This window comes from Oncorhynchus masou, chromosome 30 (assembly GCF_036934945.1).
Source record: "Oncorhynchus masou masou isolate Uvic2021 chromosome 30, UVic_Omas_1.1, whole genome shotgun sequence".
NCBI classification, from domain to species: domain Eukaryota; kingdom Metazoa; phylum Chordata; class Actinopteri; order Salmoniformes; family Salmonidae; genus Oncorhynchus; species Oncorhynchus masou.
This window is the reverse complement of record NC_088241.1, coordinates 33391033-33414048: the sequence shown is the minus strand read 5'-3', so window position 1 is coordinate 33414048 and position 23016 is coordinate 33391033. Positions and strand designations below refer to the sequence as shown.

General features: G+C 43.5%; 1 protein-coding gene across 4 annotated transcripts in view; it reads right to left on the bottom strand.

Moving 5' to 3' along the window:
- LOC135522554 (arf-GAP with SH3 domain, ANK repeat and PH domain-containing protein 1-like) overlaps positions 1-23016 on the bottom strand; it is a 76586-nt gene that overhangs the window by 18023 nt on the left and 35547 nt on the right. For all 4 annotated transcript variants that reach the window (XM_064948932.1, XM_064948930.1, XM_064948929.1 and 1 more), the window contains 11 exons: positions 18523-18597; positions 17150-17199; positions 15234-15363; positions 10647-10732; positions 9277-9352; positions 9080-9166; positions 7425-7525; positions 7231-7300; positions 3416-3503; positions 3053-3101; positions 917-1098 (listed from right to left, as the gene is read on the bottom strand). In XM_064948932.1, coding sequence (XP_064805004.1) covers positions 917-1098; positions 3053-3101; positions 3416-3503; positions 7231-7300; positions 7425-7525; positions 9080-9166; positions 9277-9352; positions 10647-10732; positions 15234-15363; positions 17150-17199; positions 18523-18597 — 994 coding nt within the window. The remainder of the gene's footprint in view (positions 1-916; positions 1099-3052; positions 3102-3415; positions 3504-7230; positions 7301-7424; positions 7526-9079; positions 9167-9276; positions 9353-10646; positions 10733-15233; positions 15364-17149; positions 17200-18522; positions 18598-23016) is intronic.

The window sequence follows — 23016 nt, the reverse complement described above, 5'->3', positions numbered from 1 at the left end:
GAGCAGTTCAAATGTGGCTCCCCATCTCCCACTGTGATGCCGTGACTTTGGGATGCAGCCTGTTAGCATGCTTAAAACAACGGGTATGCTTATGATGACCAGACTGGCGCAATGAACTCACTCCAGAGAGGGGGATGTGTGTGAATTATGTAACACGGTGATGTAATGATGTTGATGTTGCAAGAAACACAGGTTTATTTGTCGCTAGCCGCCTGCTAACTCCCTCAGGGGCTCTGTGTGTTTATGCTGACAAAGGTGGATAGGGTGATTAACTGAGGCGGTGTGTGTGTGTGTGTGTGTGTGTGTGTGTGTGTGTGTGTGTGTGTGTGTGTGTGTGTGTGTGTGTGTGTGTGTGTGTGTGTGTGTGTGTGTGTGTGTGTGTGTGTGTGTGTGTGTGTGTGTGTGTGTGTGTATTGGGGTAGTCAAAAGGCCAGGGTGTCTCTGCTCTGGAGAGTCTGTTTTACAGCAGGGGAGGATCAAGTTGGAGAAACAGGGGCCAGAAAGGGCCAACCCCATTGTTATATCAAGAATACAGAGGCCCCTGATGCTGCTGCCTTTCTGCTTGCTTGGTTAAAGACATCAGGCTGGCTGCATAGCATATCTCAGGTGTCACCTACTGAGCGAGATAGGGAGCAGCCATGACAGTGCAGAACAGTGGATCGATGTTGGGCTGAGCAGGGATTTCGGAGGGACAACCTTGAAGATGATGAAGTACCCATTGGGGTGTGTGAGTTCAAGGGCGAGATAAAATGCTGAAGCAAAGGTGTTGTTGTCTTCTCCTATCACAAGGTGAATGGTGAGTATGCACAAAGTAGTGGTACATAGGGGAGGATATAGAATATAAGGCCCTTGGAAATCCATAGAGGTGGCGGTCAAACGCACACACTCACACATAAACATTGTACTGTATATGTACCTGCAGCTCCACAGTCACAGCAAACTTCGTTGCCAGGGATTCGCAGCACGTCATCTATGATGGCTTTGGTCAGGTCCTCGAGGCCATCCTCTCCTCCTCCTCCTCCTCCTCCTCCGTCCTCTCCTCCACGGAATGCCATGTTCAGAGCCTCCTCCTTACTGTTGGATAGCACCGAGATCCAGCTACACACACACACAACGCATACACAGAGACAGATGCACAAACAGAGTAACGAGTTATTACAGGGCAAGGGGGTTTTAAAAATGTATGGGAATAGTATATAGAAGAGTTCATTTTGGGGATTTCTGTGTGCATAAGCCTCTTAGGTAGAGGTTTTTAGACAAGGGGATGGGTCAACTCCCAACTCCATCTGACAGTATATTCTATACTGTATGTATTAATATGTATACTGTATTATCTTGAGCCCTTGATGTTTACACTGAGGGTACAAAACATTAAGGACACCTTTCCAATATTGAGTTGTACCCCCTTTTGCTCTCAGACCAGCCCCAATTCATCAGGGCATGGACTCTACAAGGTGTTGAAAGTGTTCCACAGGGATGCTGGCCCATGTTGACACCAATGCTTCCATGTTGACTCCAATGCTTCCATGTTGACTCCAATGCTTCCATGTTGACACCAATGCTTCCATGTTGACTCCAATGCTTCCATGTTGACTCCAATGCTTCCATGTTGACACCAATGCTTCCATGTTGACACCAATGCTTCGGGGCGGCAGGGTAGCCTAGTGGTTAGAGCATTGGACTAGTAACCGAAAGGTTGCAAGTTCGAATCCCCGAGCTGACAAGGTACAAATCTGTCGTTCTGCCCCTGAACAGGCAGTTAACCCACTGTTCCTTGGCCGTCATTGAAAATAAGAATTTGTTCTTAACTGACTTGCCTGGTAAAATAAAATAAAAATGTTGACTCCAATGCTTCCCACAGTAGTTGGCTGGATGTCCTTTGGGTGGTGGACCATTCTTGATACAGTGTGTAAAACCCAGCAGCGTTGCAGTTCAAGACACACTCAAACCGGTGCGACTGACACCCACTACCATACCCCCGTTCAAAGACACTTCAATCTTTGTCTTGCCCTTTGACCCTCTAAATGGCCCACATACACAATCCATGTCTCAATAGTCTCAAGGCTAAAAAAAATCCTTCTTTAACCTGTCTCTCCTCCCTTTCATCTACACTGATTGCAGTGGATTTAACAGGTAACATCAGTAAGGGATCATAGCTTTCACCTGGATTCACCTGGTCAGTCTGTCATGGAAAGAGTATGTTATGTTCTTATTGTTTTGCATCCACCCTAGATATGATCTAAATGTGCCTACTGTATCAACCAACACATCTGAACACCCTCCACACAAGCACATGCACACATACGCACACGACACACACACACACACACACACACACACACACACACACACACACACACACTCTAGTTAACCTAGGAAGTCCTTCAACAGCACAGACTCCTCGCAGCCGTCTGTCTGAGTGCGCTCATTATGAATCAGCCAGGAAGTGACTGCTACTGTTGCCAACCCACCCGCTGTTCAGTACAGCACAGCTCCTTCCTACTTGAATGTAATTTGTGGATTTGTGGATTCAAATAAAGTATCTAAAATGTGTGAGTGTGTGTGTCGGCTCGGAGACAAGCATTGTGTTAATTAATTAAAGTATGTTACTGTTTGTGTGTGTGTGTGTGCGTGCGTGCGTGCGTGCGTGTGTGCGTGCGTGTGAGCGAGCATGCGAGAAATAGCAAGAAATGAGTATGAAGATGCGTGGATGTACGCGTGTCTTTAAGGGTGTGTGTTTGTGTGTGTGTGAGAAATAAATAATGTGTGTGCACCTGAACAAGTGACAACCACAGGTCCAGAGAGCTAGAAACCCCTACTGCTGCTAGCACCTAGCAGTCCTTTCTCTCTCTCTAAGTAATACAAATACCCTGTCAATGGGGCATGAAAGACACTGTCTGTCTTTGTTAAATCTCACTGATCATTCAAGCTCATAGCTACATTATCAAGGCCACGTTCATGGCTTCAGTGTATCACTTTGTACCTGCCTTTCGAGTTGGATACTACAGTAAAACAATGTGTATAATGTGATCGACTGTGTTGATACACTTACATGACAAACTCCGGTTCATCCTCAGCCTGGAAGTGATATGTCCGGTTGTCTGAGGGCAGAGAGATTAGAGGGGAATGAGATCTCGGACCTAGCAGACACTGTGTAATCATGTCCTGTAATATAGCCCTGTTGTGAGGCGCATGTTGGGTAATTCACAAGCACAGCGTGTTTCAGGTTTTCCTTTCAATGTCAAGACGCCATTCAACAGCCAGTCGGGATGACACAAAATGGTATCTTCGACTCTTTCTGAATGTCCATAAGAGGTCATTTAAAAGGCCCCTTCTCTCACAGGCCACCCAGCCCATGCATCACCCACAGTAACTGCTGTACTGGCATAAGGGTTATGGTAAGAGGGGTACTTACGGGAAATTAGATCAAAGCACTTCCTGTCCTCAGCGCAGGGCTTGACCTGGCAGGTGAGCAGGTTGAGTTTCACAGGCTGCCTGTTGGACTGCACAAACACACAGACGATTTAGCTACTTGATGGAAATTATGAAAATGAGTCTGTACATCGACCAGTATTGGTCCTATGAAACTAACACTACAAGCCTACCTGACTCTGGATAGGGTGGGTGGTAAAGTAATAGGTCAATTAATATTTTAATGTTTGGCATTGTTGGTACTTCTTTTTGTCTCGGCTGAATAAAGAAACCATATAACGTGCATTCGGGAAGTATTCGGACCCCTATACTTTTTCAACATTTTGTTACGTTACAGCCTTATTCTAAAATTGATTAAAAAAAAAATATATATATATATTCTCAGCAACCTACACACAATACCCCATAATGACGAAGTAAAAACAGGTTTTGAGAATTTTTTGCAAATTTATACAAAATTAAAAACAGATATCTTCAGACCCTTTGCTATGATACTCTAAATTGAGCTCAGGTGCATCCTTTCTCTACTGATCATCCTTGAGATGTTTCTACAACTTTATTGGAGTCCACATGTGGTAAATTCAAATGATTGGATATGATTTGGCAAGGCACACACCTGTCTATATAAGGTCCCACAGTTGACAGTGCATGTCAGAGCAAAAACCAAGCCATTAGGTCGAAGGAATTGTCCCTAGAGCTCCGAGACAGGACTGTGCTGAGGCACAGATCTAGGGAAGGGTACCAAAATATTTTTTTGCTGCATTGAAGGTCTCCAAGAACACAGTGGCCTCCATCACCACCAAGAATCTTCCTAGAGCTGGCAGCCCGGCCAAACTGAGCAATCGGGGTCACCGTCCTTGGTCAGGAAGGTGACCAAGAAAACGATGGTCACGCTGACAGAGTTCCTCTGTGGAGTTCGGACAACCATCTCTGCAGCACTCCCCCAATCAGTCCTTTATGGTAGAGTGGCTAGACGGAAGCCCCCCCCCCCCCCTCCCCGAAAAAGCACATGACAGCCTGCTTGAAGTTTGCCTAAAGGGACATAAAGGACTGTTAGACCATGAGAAACAAGATTCCCTGCTCTGGTGAAAACAAAACTGAACTCTTTGGCCTGAATGCCAAGCGTCACGTGTGGAGGAAACCTGGCACCATCCCTTGGTGAAGCATGGTGGTGGCAGCATCATGCTGTGGGGATATTTTTCAGCGCCAGGTACTGGGAGACTAGTCAGGATCGAAGGTAAAGATGAACGGAGCAAAGTACAGAGAGATACTTGATGAAAACCTGCTCCAGAGCGCTCAAGACCTCAGACTAGTGCAAAGGTTCACCTTCCAACAGGATAATGACCCTAAGCCCACAGCCAAGACAACGCAGGAGTTTTTCCGGGACAAGTCTCTGAATGTCCTTGGGTGGCCCAGCCAGAGCCCGGACTTGAAGCCGATAGAACATCTCTGGAGAAACCTGAAAATAGCTGTGCAGCAACGCACCCCTTCCAACCTGGCAGAGCTGTTTTGTGAAGAGGGTAGTACACAGCGTTGTAAGAGATCTTCAGTTCCTTGACAATATCACGCATGAAATAGCCTTCATTTCTCAGAACAAGAATAGACTGACGAGTTTCAGAAGACAGTTATTTGTTTCTGGACATTTTGAGCCTGTAATCGAACCCACAAACGCTGATGCTCCAGATACTCAACTAGTCTAAAAGCCTGTTTTATTGCTTCTTTAATCACAACAACAGTTTTCAGCTGTGCTAACACAATTGCAAAAGGGTCTTCTAATGATCAATTAGCCCTTTAAAATTATAAACTTGGATTAGATCACACAACGTGCCATTGGAACACAGGAGTGATGGTTGCTGATAATGGGCCTCTGTACGCCTATGTAGATATCCCTAAAAATCTGCCGTTTTCATCTGCAATAGTCATTTACAACATTAACAATGCCTACACTGTATTTCTGATCAATTTGATGTTATTTTAAATGGACAAAAATTGTACTTTTCTTTCAAAAACAAGGACATTTCTAAGTGACCCCAAACTTTTGAACAGTTGTGTACATTTGCAAAAATAAAAAATAAACTGTTTTTGCTTTGTCATTATGGGGTATTGGGGAAAAAATCTACTTAATCCATTTTAGAATAACAACAACAACAAAATGTCAAGGGGTCTGAATACCATCTGAATGCACTGTATATATACAGTATTGTTTTTAAATCTCTTCTAACGTTTTATCTCAGGATGTTGATTCAAATGACCTTTTTTTTGTTGCTTTGAAACACAGCCTTGAATCAATCAGTTCTACAACATCATTAGAATCACTGAGGCCATAGTAATTGATTGACTACATTTCTCCGCATTTACTGTATGTCTCTGAAAATAGAAACAGTCACACAGAATACTGTAATTGTGCCACTAATAAATTACCAAATATGATACAATGATAACTTGTACTCAGTGACCCAGAGGCACTATATGTGTCCCAAATGGCAATCTATTCCCTATGTAGTGTACTACTTTAGACCAAAGCCCAATAGTCCAAAAGTAGTGAACTACATAGAGAATAGGGTGCCATTTGGGACACAGGCCCTAAACACTAGACACAACAGTATAGCTAGCCTAGGGAGGATCACAGGTATTCCCTCAGTACTGGCTGTGGTCCAGGCAGCACCACTTTGGGTTGGCTACAGTACAGTACCCACTGTCATAATATGATAATATCACTGTGCCCAGCTAGCACGTGTGTAGACTGGGCACTGCATTGTAACTGTGCGGGCGGGCGGGCGGGGGGGTCTTTTCACAGTCTCCAAATCCAGAACAAATCCAAGAAAATAAATAAAGCAACTCCTCACCGCACATTCCCTCCCTCCTATTTGACCTAGATATTGTGTGTATTGATATGTTGGATATGTGTGACGTTTTACATTTATGTAGTGTTGTCCTTGAGTTGTTCTTGTCTATTAATGTTCTGTATCATTCTGTATGTCATGTTCCATGTTTTGTGTGAACCACAGGAAGAGTAGCTGCTGCTATCGCACCAGCTAATGGGGATCCTAATAAAATACCAAATAACAAATACCAAATGAGCCCTGAGGTGAGGCTGCCTGGCTGGCACCGCGCCTCGCAGGCAGGGTCACCCAGAGTTCAGCTGCCTGGCCTGCCACAGGGGCTGATGGGAAATAAACACAGAGTGGAGCTGCAACATGCCATCAGACAAAGAACTGAAGATAAGTACATGGATTCTCTGTGCGTTTTCTTTTTTCTGGAGGTGCAGATAGGCAGGCTCGTACTATGCTACAGATAATTTCCTTGAAAGGATGGTGTCTATATATCCAGTAAATGAGATGATAGTATTATGATATTTAGGGGATCCACCGCAATCTAGAGTGGAATTATACAACATTTGGGACATGCTAGTTGTGTCTGTGTGCACTCTCTCTGTTGCATGTGCACCGTGTGTCTCTGTCTATCTATCTCAACATTGCTTATTGTATTAGCTCTCAGCAACAGATAGTGAATATCTGATCCAGTGCTGCTGTACTCCACAGTATCCACAGGCCCAGGGAAGAGAAGAGCCAGCAGCAAACTCAGAGATGAGTCACCACAGCAATGGGAGAGGGTGGGGGGGGTTTGCTGAGGGGTTGCCCTGGCAACCAACCCATGTCGATTCCCCTCTGCCAACTGCCAGATTGATAGTGCTCTACACAGCTTCTTTCATACCGGATGTTGCCTCTGATCTAGCCTCCACAGGTGTGTGTGTGTATGTGTATGCACGCTTGTGTGTGTGGTATGTTTGCCTCTCACCGTGGCATGAGAGATGGTGAGCATGCCACCCTTCACTGAACACTTCCTCCTCTGCCACACCTTCCTCAGCCTGGAGGAAGACAGCAACACCAAGGCACAACAAAAGATCAGAAAAGGGCTTTGCATATCTGAGTGTATTAATATAAACGCATGTTCAGTACTGTTCAGTGTGTGTGTATGTGTGTGTGACCTACCCATCACTCTTCTTCATCAGGTAGCCTTTCTTCTCACAGCCAAACTCTTTGTTGCCCTGCAGCTGGTGCATGCTATAGCCACCCTGCTTACTCTGGGAGTCCTGCGGCAACACATACAGTGTTCAGACACAGAAAACTCAGCAAATCACCACACACAACCAACCAAATATGCCTCTTACGGAGAGTGCAGGCCAGGGTCGTTATTATTTATCGGTTCATGTTTGATGTTCAAAGGACCATGGCGTCCGTCCCAAATGGCAGCCTATTCTCTATTTAGTCCACTGCTTTTCACCGGGGCTCGGGTCCATAGAAGTGGACTGCACGGAGAATAGGGTGCCACTTGGGACGCAAGCCATGTTCTAAACACACAATTAAATGAAAAACACAGTGGAGTGCCTGCTCTTCAAAATGTCTCTGAAGTCAAACGCAGGCAAGTCCAAAAGAAGCATGCCAATCGTGCACACTTACTCTTCTAGACTTGAGTCCAGACAAGCAGCGAGCAGAGGGGGAGATAGAGGGAGAGAGTGTGAAAGAAGCAGCTGAGAAGTAGGCGTGAGACAGTGCCTGCATGCATGCATAGAGTGTAGGTGTTAGTTCAGTACAATATCTACAAGTAGAGGGGTAGTGAGTGAGTGACAGTATGTGGGTGTTATAAACCACAGGATTTTTAGTATGACGCGTCAGTTCCGTCCCAAATGTCACCCAGTTCCCTACATAGTGCACTACTGAACAGGGCCCATACACTCTTGGAAAACAAGGGTCTAGCACCTAAAAGGGTGCTTTGGCTCTCCATTGCAGAATCCTTTGAAGAACCCAGGTAGAACCCTTTTGGGTTTCATGTAGAACCCTTTCCACAGAGGGTTCTACGTGGAACGAAAAAGTGTTCTAACTGGAACCAAAAAGGGTTCTGACTGGAACAAAAAAGGATTATCCTATGGGGGCAGCCGAAGAATCCTTCTGGAACCCTTTTTTCTGAGTGTATGGGCCCTGTTCAGTAGGGCACTATGTAGGGAATACGGTACCATTTGGGACTAGACCACTAGCAGAGACTTGCAGTTGTGTCGACACGGCAGCCCAGTCCATCTCAGCTAGGCTCTGCACACTATTACACAGTATCGTCATTCAAAACACAGTGAGCAGCTAGCATACACTAAGCAAATCTCAATTTGGGTATAAGACTGAGGGGAAGACCACATTGTTGTTGTTGTGTATAAGGCAGTTGTGACCAGTGAGTGCTCAGAAAGAGATTAGGGTAGGTTAGTTAAGACAGTGACTGGTTCCCCACCAATCAGCCAGTGAGGCACCACACTGGCTACCAGCATGGTACAGCACTTGATGCTCTCTGTGCTACACGAAGCTAGCAAGTAGGTGCACCCACCATAGGGTCAAAGGTTACGGGTTACGGGTGAAGACTGTACAGTCTGATTCTCTACCAGGCAAAGATTTTGTGAACGCATGGCTGGAGGGAGTTTCCATTATATTCTTAAATTAACACCAGTCCATTCCATCTAAATCCACGAGGGGTAGTGTACGAGTGCACAGCAGAAGGGTAGAGAATTGGAATGCAATTTATATGTTTGCCAACTATAGCCCGCTTGGGCCCAATTGGCCCTGTTTAGCCCTGTTTGGCCCTGTTTGGCCTGGTTCCTGCCTACCTCCTTCTGGTCCAGCTGAAGTGAGGACTTGATCAGATCTCTGAGAGCAGTCAGATGTTTCTTCTCCTCATCCTGGGTCTGCTTTATCTGAGAAGGAGATACACAGGGTGAGATTAACACGCACAATGAGTCTGGATAACAATAGTCTGTAGAGTAGCAGCCATCAGATGGAGAGAAGTCTGTGGGTGGGTATTTACATTGTAGAGGTCAGCAGCCAGCTTCTCAATGTACTGCTTCAGCTTATCCGCTGTCTTCAAGCCATCTTGGAAGAAACTGCAAAGAGAATACAGGGCGGATATTAGAATTACACTGACATTTTCACAGTCATTCGGTGGGGCGTAGCATCGTTTACATCATTTAGAAATGTCAAGTGTCATAGAATGTGTATATAGGCATTAGGAAGGTCATAAGGAGTGGAGGGGTGAATGAGAATGATACTGATGCAGTGTATAACACTGCTTGGCTCTCTGGCTTTTGGCAAAGAGATTTATCTCTCTCTTTCCTTCTCTCTTTTTCTCTCCTGTCTCTCTCTGGCTGACTATAGCCGTGTCCAGAGCTGAATGCTAAGCACCTCCTGTCATCCATTATGGATCTGCCAGTGTCAGTGGCACACACCAGAATGCAACTCTGCATCCTCTCAGCTCCACTAACAACCTCTCTCTCCCCATCTCTCCATCTCCCTCGCTCTAGGCATCCATCAATCCTCCCTCAGTCCATCCTCATCCTACTGTAACTTACAGTTTTCTCGACCTTTGTTTTTCCATTGTTCTATAAGGCATGCCTCTACATAGTGATTTTTCGCTGTCAGCGTCAGAAACAGTAGGACAGCCATAGGTTTGTGTTGAGTAGATAACAAGAAAACTGCATTGTTTTGTTGTGACATAACCACCTAGCAACACTGAGGCTGTCAGGCTCGTCGGTGACGCAGCCAGGGGACTGCCGTTATTTACCCACAAACCCCCACGGCTGTCACAACGCATCGGCATGAAGGCACATGCATATTTATGAGAGCTAAATATGACTCCGCAACCCTCCCTATCCAAGACCTGTGAATCATGCAGCACCATCACCCCACCCGAGACAGAGGGATGGAGGGAAGGGGGGGTTGAGAGGATAAAGAGAAGGGAGAGAGAGAGAGAGAGAGAGAGAGAGAGAGAGAAAGAGCAATCGCGGCCAGACTTGAAAATCTAGTTGTGAGAGTACATAATTCCCTCCGAAAAAGATTCATATTTTCCTGTGAATGTTCGATACATTAAGTGTTTTCCACCAATTAGTCACATCTAAGTAGACACATCTCACTAGTTGGGAGAGGGTCTCACACTATGGTAAAGGAGGAATATACTGTGGTACTGTGCGGGGCGGCAGGTAACCTAGAGGTTAGAGCGTTGGACTAGTAACCAAAAGGTTGCTGGATTGAATCCCCGAGCTGACGAGGTAAAAAATCTGTCATTCTGCACTCGAACAAGGCAGTTAACCCACTGTTCCCCGGTAGGCCATCATTGTAAATAAGAATTTGTTCTCAATTGAATTGCCTAGAAAAGGGTTTCAAAAAAATAAATGTACTTACTTGCACTGTGCGTGGTAATACTTGATTAGGTTCTGGAGAAGGTCCACTCCCTTCTTGGTCTTGATCTCATTGACTTTGATCAGATACTGCAGAGAAAACACAAGAGGCGGTTTGTGAAAACTGACATCAAATAGAATGCTCCGTTACATGATTTTGGAGTATTTCACTGCTTATACATGGTGATACATTAAACCAGGGGTGGATAATCACTGGAGGTCTTAATTGAAGGCTATCATTTATTTGAACGGAAGGCTATCATTTACGAACCAGTAAATCTTCATGGCTTGGCTGAAGCAAAAGCCTGCACCCACCCACATAAATGGAAACTGAGCGCAAAATGGTCCACCCTTGCATTAAACCACCATAGAAAATATGTGTTGGTGTGAAATATTGAAATATGTCTTCTGAACACTTTGAAGGATAATCCTATCAGAATTCCCAAATGCTGGAGGATGATCCTTTGATCTACACTGCCAGCACAGCATGGAGTCTGTGGGAGCTGGAAACAAAGTGGTAAACATCTAAACGTCACTGGAAGGAATGCCAACATAGAATATCATGAGAGAAAGATGTCCCTTGCCTGGTTTTACAGTAAACTGTGTTTGAAATGGATAACTAGAATTGTGTTTTTCCATTTGGTTTTTAGAAAACCACTCGGGCCTCCGGAGAAAGTGTGTTTCACTGACTAGCATCCCAAACGAGGCCGTCTAAAGATAGAGAACAAATTCCCACCAACAAATTCATGCCCGGCGAACAAATGAATACAACATCTTAATCTTACGTTTATCCCATGGCGTGACAACCTAGAACAGGTCGTGAAGGGACACTATGTAGACCAGAATGCCCTTCTGAGCCCCCCCTGTCCCTGTGCTCCCAAAGCTTCGCTGCACCATTGCTTACAATGCAGTCATCTTTGTGTGTGTGTGTGTGTGTGTGTGTGTGTGTGTGTGTGTGTGTGTGTGTGTGTGTGTGTGTGTGTGTGTGTGTGTGTGTGTGTGTGTGTGTGTGTGTGTGTGTGTGTGTGTGTGTGTGTGTGTGTCTGTGTGCACGTTTGCGTGCTCCCCTGAAACAAAACACACACACAGTCACACACACATTGCTTTTGTATGCCTGAGAGTGTGCGGCTCAGAGATTAACCAAATTGGTCTGGTGTGGGTTTAGTGTGTGTTGTGAATGCCTGATGGTGCATGTGTTTGGGGGCTTTGTGGGAATGAGAGGCGATGGATGGATGCTACTGTATCAATGGCTGGTCTCAGATCAGTAATACAGCCTGCTGTGATGAGCATCGCCTGGCCCTCTCCACACTAGCAGCAGCAGCAGCAGAGCAGCGTGGGATAGGAGAGTGAGTCTATGTCCCAAATGGCACCCTATTCCGTATGTAGAACCCTACGGGCCATGGTTCAAAGTAGTGCACTATATAGGGAATAGAGTGCCATTTGGAATTCACCCTGAAAGCATCCTCTAATCTGGTGACTGAGTAATGTGGAGAGGGGGGGGGGGGGTAACCATACCAATTCACACAATACTAGCACTGCTATCAGTCAAGTTTATAGGGTCAGGAGTTTTCCTTACCCTATAACTCGTCCAGGAAAAACTGGGCCTCTCTAGCACAACACTGGAAGCAATATCAACAACAACCCACGTGTAAGAAATCACCCTAAAAATCCAAGAGAGGCAAACCACCCCCTCTCGCTGCACACAGAAATAGAGGTGCATGGGTGGAGCGCCTCCGTAACGGTGCCAATTAGAATCCCATTGTGAAGCACTAAGTTAATTAATATATCAATTATCAGTACCGTTATGCAATGTGAGCAAATAATCTGCAGATAAAGAGAGAGAGTGGAGTATGCGTTTACGCCCACCGGGAGGTAGCTCGATGGCACAGCTGAGCGCATCGCTCTTACAATTTGGTATTTTACTCGAGAGTAGTGGTATTCAATTTCTAATGACACAACCTTAAAATCGGTCCGTTTAAATTTTCACAACAAATAACCCAATAAATTACATTTTCATTGCTCTTGTCAAAATTAAAAGATCAAATAAATGCATTTACTCCATTTTCTTTTCTTCTACAAATTATCTTTCTCAAAAACATTTGTACATTGTCCCATAAAATAATCTGAACTCTTAATTTTTGTTTCTCTTTTTTTAATATATATATACAGTATATACAGTTGAAGTCAGAAGTTTACATACACTTAGGTTGGAGTCATTAAAACTCATTTTTCAACCACTCCACAAATGTCTTATTCACAAACAATAGTTTTCGGAAGTCGGTTAAGGACATCTACTTTGTGCATGACACAAGTCATTTTTCCAACAATTGTTTACAGACAGGTAATTTCACTTATAAATCACTGTATCACAATTCCAGTGGGTGAGACATTTACATACACTATGTTGACTGTGCCTTTAAACAGCTTGGAAAATTTCTGAAAATGTTGTCATGGCTTTAGAAGCTTCAGATAGGCTAATTGACATAATTTGAATCAATTGGATGTGTACCTGTGGATGTATTTCAAGGCCTACCTTCAAACCCAGTGCCTCTTTGCTTGACATCATGGGAAAATCAAAAGAAATCAGTCTCCCAAGGATGAAGTCTGGTTCATCCTTGGGAGCAATTTCCAAGCACGTGAAGGTATCATGTTCATCTGCACAAACAAGAGTACGCAAGTATAAACACCATGGGACCACGCAGCCGTAATACTACTCAGGAAGGAGACGTGTTCTGTCTCCTAGAGATGAACGTACTTTGGTGCAAAAAGTGCAAAACAATTCCAGAACAACAGCAAAGGACCTTGTGAAGATGCTGGAGGAAACAGGTACAAAAGTATCTATATCCACAGTAAATCGAGGCCCATATCAACACAACAAAGATCATACCTTTTTGGAGAAATGCCCTCTGGTCTGGTGAAACAAAAATAGAACTGTTTGGCCATAATGACCATCGTTATGTTTTGAGGAAAAAGGGGGATGCTTGCAAGCCGAAGAACACCATCCCAACCGTGAAGCACAGGGGTGGCAGCATCATGTTGTGGGGGTGCTTTGCCTCAAAAAGGACTGGTGCACTTCACAAAATAGATGGCATCATGAGAAGGAAAATTATGTAGATATATTGAAGCAACATCTCCAAGACATTGGTCAGGAAATTAAAACTTGGTTGCAAAATGGGTCTCCCAAATGGACAATGACCCCAAGCATACTCCCAAAGTAGTGGGAAAATGGCTTAAAGACAACAAAGTCAAGGTATTGGAGTGGACATCACAAAGCCTTGACCTCAATCCTATAGAACATTTGTGGGCAGACCTGAAAAGGCGTGTGCAAGCAAGGAGGCCTACAAACCTTACTCAGTTACACCAGCTCTGTCAGGAGGAATGGGCCAAAATTCACCCAACTTATTGTGGGAAGCTTGTGGAAGGCTACCCAAAACGTTTGACCCAAGTTAAACAATTTAAAGGCAATGCTACCAAATACTAATTGAGTGTATGTAAACGTCTGACCCACTGGGAATATGATGAAATAAATAAAAGCTGAAATAAATCATTCTCTCTACTATTATTCTGACATTTCACATTCTTAGAATAAAGTGGTGATCCTAACTGACTTAAGACAGAGAATTTTTACTTGGATTAAATGTCAGGAAGTGTGAAAAACTGAGTTTAAATGTATTTGGCTAAGGTCTATGTAAAATTCCGACTTCAACTATATATAGTGTTTAAAAAATAAATACAAATTAATAATATATTATTAAGGACGAGTGATCCGTGTAAAGGAAAGAATGAATGGGGCCATGTATCGTGAGATTTTGAGTGAAAACCTCTTTCCATTAGCAAGGGCATTGAAGATGAAACGTGGCTGGGTCTTTCAGCATGACAATGATCCCAAACACACCACCCGGGCAACGAAGGAGTGGCTTCGTAAGAAGCATCTTAAGGTCCTGGAGTGGCCTAGTCAGTCTCCAGATCTCAACCCCATAGAACATCTTTGGAGGGAGTTGAAAGTCCATGTTGCCCAGCAACAGCCCCAAAACATCACTGCTCTAGAGGAAATCTGCATGGAGGAATGGGCCAAAATACTAGCAACAGTGTGTGAAAACCTTGTGAAGACTTACAGAAAACGTTTGACCTCTGTCATTGCCAACAAAGGGTGTATAAACAAAGTATTGAGATAAACTTTTGTTATTGACCAAATACTTATTTTCCACCATAATTTGCAAATAAATTCATTAAAAATCCTACAATGTGATTTTATGGATTTTTTTCTCCTCATTTTGTCTGTCATGGTTGAAGTGTACCTATGATGAAAATTGCAGGCCTCTATCATCTTTTTAAGTGGGAGAACATGCACAATTGGTGGCTGACTAAATACTTTTTTGCCCCACTGTACAATATATATATATATATATTTGGTGGCCCCACTGCAATTTTAGTGGGGTTGCGACCCCAACTCTGAATACCACTGCTCTAGAGGGATACAGCTCACTCACAAGCATTGGTTTACAGAAAACTACATACTGTACATCTCATTCAGTGCCCAGTTTGTGCCTAATCTGTGCCCATTAGTCTGTGCCCAGTGTCCACTACTGACCTCACACATCTGGAGTTGGAAGAGACGGCGTTCCTTCTCCATCTCCTCAGCGATCTCCGCGCCTGTTATCTCCGTGCGAATCATCCCATGCTGCTTGGCATGCTCCCTCTTTTCCTTCTCAATCTTTGTACTGAAATTAAACAGACAGACATACCGACCGTGTTAGAGAAACCAGGCAGGCAGACCAGGCAGACCAACAGACAGTGTTTAAGTCCATGACAACACTTTAAATCAGATGGAATTCTCCAGGAAGAAGTAGAGTTTTCACAGGGTGGAACATTCCAGTTAAATGATCATGTTTCTCTGTGTGATATACAGTCCATCCGTTTTGACATTGTCATGACACCGTAAACAACTGTACGCAGACATAACCATATATGTCCCAACACAGCCATATACATCTACACTCGGGATCAATATTTTCCACAAAAATCCACCAAGTTTCAATACCAGTAATAATTCATATTTATCTTGTGAATCCTGGGAAATTTAGCAAAAATCAGAAGTCTCCATTTAAATTATTTAAAACCAAGATATGGTCACTATTCCAGAGTTCTCTCCAAATAAGAGGGGTACTGCACCACCTTGTCGGCTTGGCTGCGCCACAATGTAAAGATTTCAGAGCAAGTAAAACTGATATTTAGTCATGATAGAGTAACTATCTTGATCGCCAATGACGGTGTGAATTTGCGAAACAGGGCGTCCATAAATTCAGAGTGTTTTCACGTTCTTCAATTCAGTCTAGTTCGGCAGTATGCTATCTCGACACAGAACGCGCTCAGGATGCACCCCGAGTATAGTGTTGTCGAATCAGACAAACTTTGTCACGGCAGTTAAACGACCAAAGTTGCTAAGCTTCCTAGATAACCTCCTTCAACGATCTCCTATATTTGGCCAAATCTATATAGCTGATGATTATACAGATAGCAGATCAGCTCATGAATAACTGGCAGAAGAGAATGGAAATAGTATTATTTAAAAATATATATCTATATTTAAACTTTATTTAAACCAGGTAGGTTAGTTGAGAACAAGTTCTCATTTACAACTGCAACCTGGCCAAGATAAAGCATAGCAATTCGACACATACAACAACACAGAGTTACACATGGAATAAACAAATAACACTGTCAATAGTACAGTTGGGAGAAAGAAAAAGGAGAAAAAAAGTTAACGGTATCTTAACAAGAACAGACTCTTTAAAAAAAATATCCCTATCTACTCTCATTCCATTTGTTGATCACACATTCTCTACCGATGCTCTCACATGGGAACCAAGTAGGCCTACAGCGCAGGAAAGTGGGGGAAATGTTATAGAGGCGGTATTTTGGCATGCACAGGCGAGAGACATGCTTTGATAATGCATTGCAACCTATGGATTACAGAATAAAGTTAAAAATGTTAATGCGAAACAGGAGTCAGGATTTGGGGTTTCTTTGGGATTGATACTAGGTAGGAAAATAACCTAGCCTTTAGGGCAGGATGTGTGACCGACCGTCTAAAGACTCACAGTGACAGCTCAAAGAGGCGCACATTATTTTATAGGCTATACTGCAGGGGTTTCCAATAGGGTTTATTAACTGCATTCTGGTCGCATGTGCAGCCCGTCGGTGTCAATTATGCGTGTGCTTTGAATTAATGCCGACTTCGTGTGAAGTAAATATGCTAGGCTAAAGGCTACCACGCGACAACCTTTTTTGGATTATGTGCTATTTTATTTTTTATCTGCTTCCCTGCTTCCGTGCATATTTTATGTGTTGTGGAATTGCATTAGTGCGACATTAGGGGATTTTTTTGTTTATTTCCCGGGTCTTGTCATTACATTTTTTCGGGAAATGTAAAAGAGTATTCCCTCTCCGGGATCCCATTTACCAATGTTAATCCCTAATGTAGACATATATTATTAACACACTTACAACTTAGCTTCATAATCCTTCCAGGCTTTGTCAAAGGGCTTCTTTATGTCCTGAAAGAAATAGGACAGAGTATGAGTAAACAGCAGTAATGAGGTCAATCTGGAATCCCACAGTGCAGTGCTAACTCTCTCTCCAACACAGGCCGACACCGCCACTGCAGCCAAGGCCTCATCCTCACAATTTATGATTTGGAAACCCACTACCACGCCATGTTTCCAAACCTCACGGGTTCATGACCCCTTTATTCGTGGCGCTCGCCTTCAGGCACAACACAGAACACTGTTTACGCAAAGATTTACAGTGTGATCTTTTAAACAGTCAGGCCCACTAGTCCCCCCCCCTTCCCCCTTCTCCACCTCGCTCTCTTTCTCTCTCTCAAATGCAAGCACACTCTCACACACACCCACTCTGTCTCTCTAAAACACACACGCACCACACTAGGGTTGGGAATTGCCAGGGACCTCATGATGAGTTATTATCATGATACTTAGATGCCGATACGGTATGTATTGCGATTAACACAATTCCATATGTGTTGCGATTCAATAATGTGATTCAATACTGTGATTTTACTGCGATTCCATGTTCCAAACATATATCTCACCATATACATTGAGTGTACTAAACATTAGGAGCTCCTTCTTAATATTGAGTTGACCTCACAACAGCCTCAATTTGTCGGGCATGGACTCAAGATGTTGAAAGTGTTCCACAGGGATGCTGGCCCATGTTGACTCCAATGCTTCCAACAGTTGTGTCAAATTGGCTGGATGTCCACGGAAAACGGTTGAGTGTGAAAAACCCAGCAGCGTTGCAGTTCTTCAACAGCTTTGCAGTTCTTGACACAAACCGGTGCGCCTGGCACCTACTAACATATCCAGTTCAAAGACACTTAAATATTTTCGTTTGAGCCTCCAATCCATGTCTCATTTGCCTCGAGACTTAGGAATCCATCTTTAACCTGTCTCCTCCCCTTCATCTACACTGATTGAAGTGGATTTAACAAGTGACATCAGTAAGGGACCATAGCTTTCACCTGGATTCACCTGGTCAGTCTATGTCATGGAAAGAGCAGGTGTTCTTGATGTTCTGTATACTCAGTTTATGTCTGTGACACGAGCGAGTCATCATCAGTCATCAAAATAAAAAAGTGCTGAAAACAAGTTGGCTCACTATTTAAAAAGAAGATGAAGAAGAACAAGTTATGATGCAGGAACAGCCACTACTAACATACACATGAATCGTCAGAGCTGCTAACTGGGCTCTACTGAGTGGCCTCCAGTGCTAGGTCCTCCCCTAGGCGGTAAGGCAGAGAAAGAGAGTGGGAGTGAGGGAGAGAGCAAGGAAAGGAGGGTCTTTATTGTAAATCTTACCCCTTTCACGCCTTTCAGGTCCCCCTTCAACAGCGAGTCCAGGGTGAACATCACATTATGGCTCAGGCTCTGGAGCTGGAGAGAGGGAGGGAGAGAGAGAGAGAGAGAGAGAGAGAGAGAGAGAGAGAGAGAGAGAGAGAGAGAGAAATAAGGATGACATATATACATTCTTTTTGGACACAGTTCTATTAGAACACACCAAAAACTACACATATCTAGGACTAAATATCAGCAACACAGGTAGCTTTCACATGGCTGTGAATGAGCTGGAAGACAAAGCAAGAAGAGCATTCTATGCCATTAAAAGGAACATCAAAATCGAAATTCCAATTAGAATCTGGCTCAACATTTTTCAATCAGTTATAGAACCAATTGCTCTATATGGCAGTGAAGTATGGGGTCCAATCTCTATTAATGAATTTACCAAACGGGACAAGCATCCAATTGAAATACTGCATGCAGAGTTTTGCAAGACTCTATTGCATGTGCAAAGAAAAACTCCAAATAACGCATGTAGAGCAGAATTGGGCCAATACCCCCTCCTCATTCGAATAGAAAAAAGATCCATCAAATTTTACAACCATCTAAAAACAAGTGACCCCAAAACATTCCATCACACAGCTCTACAATGTCAAGAGATGAAAAAAGAGAAGAGTCCCCTCAGCCAGCTGGTTCTGAGGCTCATTTCACCAACCCAAACCAACCCCATAGAGCCTCAGGACAGCACTAAGAAAATCTGGCCCAAACAAATCATCACAAAACAAAAAGAAAAATATATCACCTATTGGAAAGACACCACAAAAAATCTAAGTAAACTTCAATGCTATTTGGCTCTAAACAGACAGTACATGGTGGCAGACTATCTGACCACTGTGACTGATAGTAAACTGAGGAAAACATTGACTAGGTACAGACTCAGTGAGCACAGTCTGACTATAGAGACCGGTCGTCACAGACAAAACTGGCTGCCCAGAGAGGACAGGCTGTGCTCACTCTGCTCCAGGGGAGAGGTAGAGACAGAGCTGCATTTCCTACTACACAGTGACAAATACCAAAGAGAATATTTATTTCCCAAAATTATAATTCAATACAAAGAATTTGAAACGATAAAATATTTATTAGGTGAAAAGCCAAAATGTGCAGTTTTGGCAGCCAAATACAGTATGCCAAATACAGTGTCCTCCTGCCACAACCTGCGGGACAGCCAGTGAAAAGTGCAAAGTAATGTCGATAATATTTCCCATCTTGTTTTGTTTTGTCTTTCATACCATGTCATGTGTCTTCTCAGTCATGTTGACACTGGTCCACTACCAGTGCTTTGATGAATTGTTGTTCTCATTAATATTGTTGTTGTAGTTGTTGTTAATGGTAATCCCATGTCCACTACTACTATAATTGCAGTTGGTCCCACCATTTATTTATATAAATATATATATATATATTCTATATAAATATATATTTGTATTTTATTTTTCGATATGTATACTTTGACAATGTAAGTAATAATGAACTTGCCATGTCAATAAAGTCAATTGAATTGAATTGAATTGAGAGAGAGAGAGAGAGAGAGAGAGAGAGAGAGAGAGAGCGAAAGACAGAGAGGGAGAGAGAGAGAGAAAGAGAGAGAGGGAGAGAGAGAGAGAGAGAGCAAAAGAGAGAAAGAGCGAGAGAGAGAGCGAAAGAGAGAGAGGGAAAGAGAGAGAGAGAGAGAGAGAGAAAGAGAAAGAGAAAGAGAGAGAGAAAGAGAAAGAGAAAGAGAGAAAGAGAGAGAGAGAGCAAAAGAGAGAGAGAGAGAGAGAGAGAGAGAGAGAGAGAGAGAGAGAGAGAGAGAGAGAGAGAAAGGGTTAGGATGAGAAAGAGAAGGAGAAAGAAGGAGAAAGAGAGGGAGAGAGATCAAAAGAGAGAGAGAGAGAGAAAGGGATTAGGATGAGAAAGAGAAAGAGGGAGCGAGAGAGAGCGAAAGAGAGAGAGAGAGTTGTTCAGTAACTCGGTCACCAGGGCAAGAGTCAGGCATCTACTCTTTCAGCTTTCATCTGGAGTACATCAACAAATACTTGTGACGGCCCGAAGAAACCTTGACAGTATTATCTTCAGTCTAGGGGTGAACTCAATCTTGGCTATTTAGGAACCAGCAAAAATATTTTAGACTCTTAAAAAGTGTGCTAAGCTATTTAGGAATCAGCAAACACAATTTGACTACCATTTGCTTACAGCGCTGTAACCACATTGATCAATGCAGGTCAATATTCCTGAGCATTTATTCCATTTAGGCCTGTGATGGTCAGTGCCAAGTCCCTTCCGGTCCGGGAAACAAACAACACTTAATGGCCACTAATGTGTTGCTTAAGTGCCTCCATTGCAAAGACCCAATGTCTAAATCAATCATCTACTTATTGGCTGCTGCTCTACAATTAGAGCTGGCCATGGTCTGTCTATCTGCATCCCAAATGACACCCTGTATCCTATATCGTGCACTACTTTTGACCAGAGCTTTATGGGGGTTCTAAGGGCCCTGGTCAAAAGCAGTGCACTATAAAGGGAATTGATTGACATTTGGGGTGTCACTTTATGGAGTGGATGGATACTACTTAGACTGGCCTGAAACCTGGGCTCAACCCCACTACTCACTACTCACCAACAGGGTGGTCTCCTTCCTCTCACTCTGCTCTCCAGAGAGAGGCCCCTTATTTATGGATGGTAAATACCACAAACTAGTGTCAGCATATGAAGAGTTTACCCCATACATAGAGAAAGAGAAAGAGTGAGAGAAAGAGAGAGCGAGAGCGAGAGCGAGAGCGAGAGCGAGAGAGAGAGAGAGAGAGAGAGCAAAATGTCCGCCAGAATAATAGCAACGTCAATAACCAATGGTGATGTATTAATCTATGACAGGTTCATGTGAGGGGGTTATCAACATCAATACTTTTACCAATAGTAGTACACACTGACGCCAGCCCTTGGGGAGCACTTATCAAAAGGATATATTCAATAAACACTCAAATGACAACGACAGTGCATTCGTAAAGACCCCTTTACTTTTCCCACATTTTGTTACGTTACGGTCTTATTCCAAAATTGATTAAAGACTTTTTCCCCCCTCATCAATCTACACACAATACCCCATAATGACAAAGCAAAAAAATGTTTTTAAACATTCTGCAGATCCTCTCAAGCTCTGTCAGGTTGGGGATGGGGAGCATTGCTGCACAGATATTTGCAGGTTTCTCCAGAGATGTTCGACCGGGTTCAAGTCCGGGCTTTGGCAGGGCCACTCAAGGACCTGTCCCGAAGCCACTCCTGCATTGTCTTGGCTGTGTGCTTAGGGTCATTGTCCTGTTGGAAGTTGAACTTTCGCCCCAGTCTGAGGTCCTGAACGCTCTGAAGCAGGTATTCATCAAGGATCTCTCTGTACTTTGCTCCGTTCATCTTTCCATCGATCCTGACTAGTCTCCCATCCCTTCCGCATTCAGTCCAAAGAGTTCCATTTTGGTTTCATCAGACCAGAAAATCTTGTTTCTCATGGTCTGAGAGTCTTTAGGTGACTTTTGGCAAACTCCAAGCGGGCTGTCATGTGCCTTTTACTGAGGAGAGGCTTCCATCTGGCCACATTACCATAAAGGCCTGATTGGTGGAGTTCTGCAGAGATGGTTGTCCTTCTGGAAGGTTCTCCCATCTCCACAGAGGAAATCTCACCTCCCTGAGGCTCTTCTCCCCCGATTGTTCAGTTTGGCCGGGCAGCCAGCTCTAGGAAGATTCCTGGTGGTTCCAAACTTCTTCCATTTAAGAATGATGGAGGCCACTGTGTTCTTGGGGACCTTTAATGCTGCAGATATTTTTTGATACCCTTCCCCAGATCTGTGCCTCGACACAATCCTGTCTCGGAGCTCTACGGACAATTCCTTCGACCTCATGGCTTGGTTTTTGCTCTGACATGCACTGTCAACTGTGGGACCTTATATATACATGTGTGTGCCTTTCCAAATCATGTCCAATCAATTGAAATTACCACAGGTGGACTCCAATCAATTTGTAGAAACATCTCAAGGATGATCAATGGAAACCGGAATCACCTGAGCTCAATGTCGAGTCTAATAGCAAAAGGTATGAATGCTTATGTAAATAAGGTATTTCAGTTTTGAATTTTTAATACATTTGCAAAAATGTCAAAAACCTGTTATCACTTTGTCATTATGGGGTATTGTGTGTAGATTAATGATTTTCCTTTTTTTATTTAATCCATTTTAGAAAAATGCTGTAACGTAACAAAATGTGGTAAATGTCAAGGGGTCTGAATACTTTCCGAAGGCACCGTATGTCTGAATATAGATCAGTGGGCCTCTGTGCTTGGTTATGAATGTGATTAGCCTTCTAAGTAAATAAAGGTGAAATAAAAATAAATAAATAAAAAGTGAGCGATGCAAGAATTCAGTATCTAACTACGTATGTGAGACCGACACAGACCACACACAGACACTAAATGCTTGATACACAAGAATG